Below are 6270 nucleotides of genomic sequence, written 5' to 3'. Positions count from 1 at the left end.
ATAAAGTAAAATAATTAGAAAATAAAGTATAGATTTCAAAAATTAAAAGGAAAAGAAAATAAAAAAAATTTTGAATGTTGAATTGACTAGTTAATTGAAAAGATTTGAAAATTTTTTAATATGATTTTTGAATAAGATTTTAAATTTTGAAAAGATTTGATTTTTAAAATAAAAATATGAATTTTTAAAGGTAATTTTCAAAAAATCAATTAAAATAAAGGAAAAAGATATTTTTGAATTCAATGAGGAAAGAGAAAAATAATAAAAAGACACAAAACTTAAAATTTTTAGATCCAATGCTCCTTATTTTCGAAAATTTTGGAGGAAAAACACTAAGGAACACCAAACTTAAAAATTTTAAGATCAAAACACAAGGAAGACTTAAGAACACCTTGAAGACTCACAAGAACAACAAGAACATGAAGATAGAACACTAAACTTAAAATTTTTAGAAAACCAAAATAAAATTTTCGAAAACTAAAGAAAAATCAATAAGAAAACACCAAACTTAAAGTTTGGCACCAGATTTATTCAAAGAAAAATTATTTTTGAAGAAATTTTAAAAAGAAGATAGCCAATTACCAAGAACATAAGCACAACGCTCTATCCAATTGAGCTATAATATTAACATGTTGTAATAAGGTATTTAATAAATAAAGATTTTTTTGAAAACTGATATTTTGAAAAAGCACAAGAAAAACAAGAAAAGACACAGAACAAGAAAAACTAAAGATCAAACAAGGAAAATAAACAAGAATAACTTGAAGATTAGGAAAGAACAATGAACACAAATTTGAAAATTTAAAAGAAAATAAAAACATGAAATTGACACCAAACTTAAAATATGAAACTAAACTCAAACAGAAAAACTCAATTTTTAGCTTATAAAAATTTTCGAAAACAATTAAAAAGAGAAAATAAGGATTTAAAAAAAAATTCAACCAAAAACAATAATAGAAGACTCTAAACCAAAAAAAAAATTTCCTAATCTAAGCAACAAAATAAACCGTCAAACAATCCCCGGCAACGGTGCCAAACACTTGGTGCACAAAATTGTGATTCACACTTTTCACAACTCCGCACAACTAACCAGCAAGTGCACTGGGTCATCCAAGTAATACCTTACGTGAGTAAGGGTCGATCCCACGGAGATTGTTGGCTTGAAGCAATCTATGGTTACCTTGTAAATCTTAGTCAGGAGATTAATTATGATTATCAGTTTGAATTGCCAAAAATAAAGGAACATGAAATAAATACTTGTTATGCAGTAATGGAGAATATGTTGGAGTTTTAGAGATGCTTTGTCTTCTGAATCTCTGCTTTCCCCCTGTCTTCTTCTTCACGCACGCAAGGTTCCTCCTATGGCAAGCTGTGTGTTGGTGGATCACCGTTGTCAATGGCTACCATCCGTCCTCTCAGTGAAAATGGTCCAGGTGCGCTGTCACCGCACGGCTAATCATCTGTCGGTTCTCACTCATGCTGGAATAGGATCCATTGATCCTTTTGCGTCTGTCACTACGCCCAACCCTTGTGAGTTTGAAGCTCGTCACAGTCATTCAATCCCTGAATCCTACTCGAAATACCACAGACAAGGTTTAGACTTTCCGGATTCTCAAGAGTGCTGCCAATGGATTCTAGCTTATACCACGAAGATTCTGATTAAGGAATCCAAGAGATACTCATTCAATCGAAGGTGGAATAGGAGTGGTTGTCATGCACGCGTTCATAGATTAAGAATGGTGATGAGTGTCACGGATCATCACATTCATCATATTGAAGTGCGAATGAACATCTTAGATAGAAACAAGCGTGTTTGAATAGAAAACAGAAATAATTGCATTAATTCATCGAGACATAGCAGAGCTCCTCACCTCCAACAATGGAGTTTAGAGACTCATGCCGTCAAAGAGTACAAAGTTCAGATCTAAAAATGTCATGAGATACAAAATAAATCTCTAAAAGTTGTTTAAATACTAAACTAGTAACCTAGGTTTACAGAAAATGAATAAGCTATGATAGATAGTGCAGAAATCCACTTCTGGGGCCCACTTGATATGTGCTGGGGCTGAGACTTGAGCTTTACACGTGCCTAGGCTGTTTCTGGAGTTAAACGCCAGGTTGTAACCTGTTTCTGGCGTTTAACGCCAGAATGCAACATGGAACTGGCGTTGAACGCCAGTTTATGTCATTTATCCTTGAGCAAAGTATGGACTATTATATATTTCTGGAAAGCCCTGGATGTCTACTTTCCAACGCAATTAAGAGCATACCATTTGGACTTCTGTAACTCCAGAAAATCCATTTTGAGTGCAGGGAGGTCAGAATCCAACAACATCTGCAGTCCTTTTTCAGCCGAGGTAAGCATCAAAGTGGTCCCCGAAGTTATCCTCGAGGATCAAAGTAATCCCTGAAGTTAAAAATTTGTCTAGATCGTCCCTGAAGTTGATCTCCGGTACTCATAGTGGTCCTTCCGGTGAATTTCGTCCAGCTGGCACAACCGGAAAGCTGACCTGGCGTCGTTGGTGACACGTTAGCAGCCCAACGGCTAGCTGACATGGCCTAGTAAACATTTTGGAGTCAATTTGGTCCCTAATTTTAGTTTAAAAACCCTAACCCCCAAATTGACTCTGTTCTCCTTTCTTCTCCTTTTCACCGCATGCCTTAGAAATCCATAGCCTCGATCAGAAGGCAATAATGATGTAATAGGCACTAATGACATTGATATGACATTAGGTGACTCAGATATTGTCGATATCTGTGTTGCCCAATGCCAACAATACCTCCCCTTCGAACTGAGATGCTTATGATGTCCTGTTTGAATAGAAATTTTAATAACCAAAGTAGTTTAGTGTAAGAAGATACAAGGTGATTATACTGTGCGCAAAGAAACCATTTTCAAACTGTCATAAATATAACACTAACCTCATTGTTGGAGTGGCTTGTTACATTTGGTCGAACAGAAGCAGCGAGAGCTAAATGCTGTTCCCAGGGCAGGGCATATACTGATCATCCTGCAACCAAATGAGACAGTTGAGAACTTAGACTTCCTTGCATATTTTAAAATGGTATTGTTTAATCACATTATTATTTTAACCAAAAAGCGGTTAATTGTTCAAGCAGACTTGTCATTCCAGTAACTTTTGCTTCTTTTCATAAATGATCAACACAAGGAAACTTTACATGGGATACAACTACAAATACAATTATGTCAAATTGATTGCTTTATTGATTGAAAAGGTCGCCTAAAATTTGATAAAGTAGATTTATGAAAACACTGACTATATTACATACCTAAACAGAAACAAATTCAGACTACAACTATTCTATGCTATGTTGGTGACATAGTTTCCAGTAACAAATTATACCACTCAAGGACATCTCACTAAAGAATTTCAAACCAAGGATGTGACCAAGATAAGTTGGTTGATCAGGCAAAAGGTGTCTTCATGTCACAAAATATCTCTGAAAGAGATTAGTCACTAAAATTCAAACCAGCAAAAAAAACTAATGTTGGAAGTAAAATGGAAGAACTGGTTTATGTTGTGGGATAACAAAAAACATTGTCACTAGTGGACCTTTCTGAATTTACTTTTTAGAGAGTAGAGCCTACCGCGGACTAGTAAATTTGACAACTCTCAGAATGACCCTACTGTTAATTAACAAAACAAATGGCAAGAATAACACATTTGATCCTCTGCACCTGTAGTTTTCCTGATATTTTAACAGTTTTTCCATTAGAACTTCTATTTAAATCTTCCGAAAATCTCTCATTAGCTAGTTGCTGAAGCAATGTCTCCATCTCATTGGGGCCAGCATCTGAAGTTTTTAACTGCTTAATGTGAACCACATCCATTCCTCCCATTTTTATGCCAACCACTATATGAGTACCATATTTCTGAATGAACCTGAAAAATCATGTCTGACTTAGTGCACACCCAGGTTCAAGGCAACAAAGAACACAAACTGAGGCTGTTCAATTAAGCACAAATACAGTTAAAAATTTCATGTGGAATCACAAAACAGGAATCAGCTTGCCCAATATATTGAAGAGGAAAGAATGATAACTTTCAAGGTAGCTAATTGACAGACAGAATCTGCTTTATATAAAATCAACAGGAAAGTTCAAGAAAAAGAAAGCTAAGACATGTTTCCAAATTAGATTCTTGTTTATAAATGAATACATTACACAAATTAATCATTGTTCATCATCAAAATCGGCAACTTGTAGAAGGCCACAGTTACTAATAAATCAGGACATCTAATAAGAGTTTATTCATAAATTCATCATTTGTTTATTCCTCCCTAGTCCCTTTCACAAATATAAATCTTCCATATTATTATAAGTTGTCAGTCTTGGAAATCAAAATCATCTGGTTTTAGAGTCTTAGAACTTTAACTCGTGAGGGCATCAAAGTGCTACTGCTACTTCCATGATTATTGAACCAAAGATATGTTGTCTTTTAAAATTTATATATTTCGATTTCTGCTAGCGAGGAAGTGTGGCTGCAAACAACATTTTAGTCAAATAGATTCCATTATCTTAACAATAACAACTTTATATTACCCGTATAGAGAACAATAACAACAATAGCAACAATAATAGAAAATTGAGGGGGGAGCAAGAAGAAGGAGAATTGTACTTACTCAGCAAGGGCAGCAGGGTTCCATGAAGTAGGAACTGCTCGTTTAACATCTTGAGAAAGAGTTAAGTGGGTTCTATTATTTGTATCCAACTCAACGTTATACAAAGTTATGAAGCAGCCATCAAAGGCTAGGCTTTTAGTGGAAGCTGCATCTTGCTTCCAGAGGAGAAGAAAGGAGAACAGAGTCAATTTGAGGGTTAGGGTTTTTAAACTAAAATTAGGGACCAAATTGACTCCAAAATGTTTACTAGGCCACGTCAGCTAGCCGTTGGGCTGCTAACGTGTCACCAACGACGTCAGGTCAGCTTTCCGGTTGTGCCAGCTGGACGAAATTCACCGGAAGGACCACTATGAGTACCGGAGATCAACTTCAGGGACGATCTAGACAAATTTTTAACTTCAGGGATTACTTTGATCCTCGAGGATAACTTCGGGGACCACTTTGATGCTTACCTCTTTTTCAGCCTGAATCAGATTTTTGCTCAGCTCCTTCAATTTCAGCCAGAAAATACCTGAAATCACAGAAAAATACACAAACTCATAGTAAAGTCCAGAAATATGAAATTTTCCTTGAAATTAATAAAAATATACTAAAAACTAACTAAAACATACTAAAAACTACATGAAATTTCTCTAAAAAAGTGTATAAAATATCCGCTCATCACATCACAAGACCTTCAATACAACCACGATAACAAATCACTCGCCATTACAGAGCTCCTCGAGCTTCACACTGAGTCTGATACAATACTCTCCAACGACCCAAACCTCTCCACTCTCTCCTACCATCTTTCCCGCCTCAAGCACCCCTTCGACCACATTATCTCCACCATTTCCTGCCACCGCCCTTGCTCCCTCTATTCCTTCGTCTCTCGACGACTCTCCACTCACTCCATCTCCAAGCTTCCCAACTCCATTGAGTCTGAAATCCAAGCATGGATTGGCCACAAGAGAATCCACTTCCTCTCCTGTCACCTAAATGACCATCTTGCCCCTGATAACTTAATCACTCAGTTGACTCAGTTCCATCAACGCCTCTCTGAGGATTTCAACAGCGTCTTGCAGGTCCTAGTTCTCAAGAATAAGATCTTCTCTTCACTCGAATCGGTTCTCTTCGACAGTAAGTGCTCCCTCAATGTTTGGGAGCATGTAGGGCTGGCTGTGGCAGCGCTGATTCGATTTAAGAAGGACATGTTCATCGGGCAAGTTTTCATGAGCGCTACCGTTCAAGCTCTGGTAGGTATGGGCTCGCTGCGTTCGATTGAGATTTTGTATTTTCTAATAAGGTCAATCAAGTTGTCGTTTGTGGATGAAATTGAATCAAATGGTGAGATTTCGAACATTGTTGGTTTTTTGGATTGTCAGGAGTTGGAAATAAAGGTTTTAGGGATGGGTTGCGTGCTTGAGTTTGGGTACTTTGGGAGGAAGGAAGTGGTAAAGGCCATGCTTAAGGAGGCTTTAGTAGAGAAGCTTGGGAAGCTACCAAGGTCAGAGCTTAGCAGAAATTTGATCAATTTAGATTACGAGAAGAAGAAAGAGGAAGATGAGAATGATTGTGATGAAGATAGAGAAGTTGGAAACGGAAAGAAGCAGAAGAGATTCTTGGAGGGACACCCTTTAGCAAGCT

General features: G+C 36.8%; 1 protein-coding gene across 1 annotated transcript; it reads right to left on the bottom strand.

Moving 5' to 3' along the window:
- Window positions 1–2972: 2972 nt before the first annotated feature.
- On the bottom strand, window positions 2973–5836 carry LOC140180051 (MACPF domain-containing protein NSL1-like). The gene is made up of 5 exons (XM_072220437.1): window positions 5697–5836; window positions 5430–5565; window positions 4645–4799; window positions 3701–3905; window positions 2973–3011 (listed from the first exon to the last, which is right to left on the bottom strand). Exons 1-5 carry the CDS (start codon window positions 5834–5836, stop codon window positions 2973–2975), a joined length of 675 nt encoding a protein of 224 aa, XP_072076538.1.
- Between the last annotated feature and the right edge of the window lie 434 nt (window positions 5837–6270).

This window comes from Arachis hypogaea, chromosome 16, assembly GCF_003086295.3.
Source record: "Arachis hypogaea cultivar Tifrunner chromosome 16, arahy.Tifrunner.gnm2.J5K5, whole genome shotgun sequence".
In the NCBI taxonomy this organism is placed as follows: domain Eukaryota; kingdom Viridiplantae; phylum Streptophyta; class Magnoliopsida; order Fabales; family Fabaceae; genus Arachis; species Arachis hypogaea.
This window is presented reverse-complemented; position numbering and strand designations above follow the sequence as displayed.

Excerpts from the sequence above, each read along its gene's own strand:
- LOC140180051 (XM_072220437.1), bottom strand. The coding sequence starts at position 5,836 with ATGTCCTTCTTAAATCGAATCAGCGCTGCCACAGCCAGCCCTACATGC. Across the intron at positions 3,906-4,644 it reads AACCCTGCTGCCCTTGCTGA|GTTCATTCAGAAATATGGTA; the intron begins GTAAGTACAATT and ends ATGATTTTTCAG. Across the intron at positions 3,012-3,700 it reads AAATATCAGGAAAACTACAG|GATGATCAGTATATGCCCTG; the intron begins GTGCAGAGGATC and ends ATTTGGTTGCAG.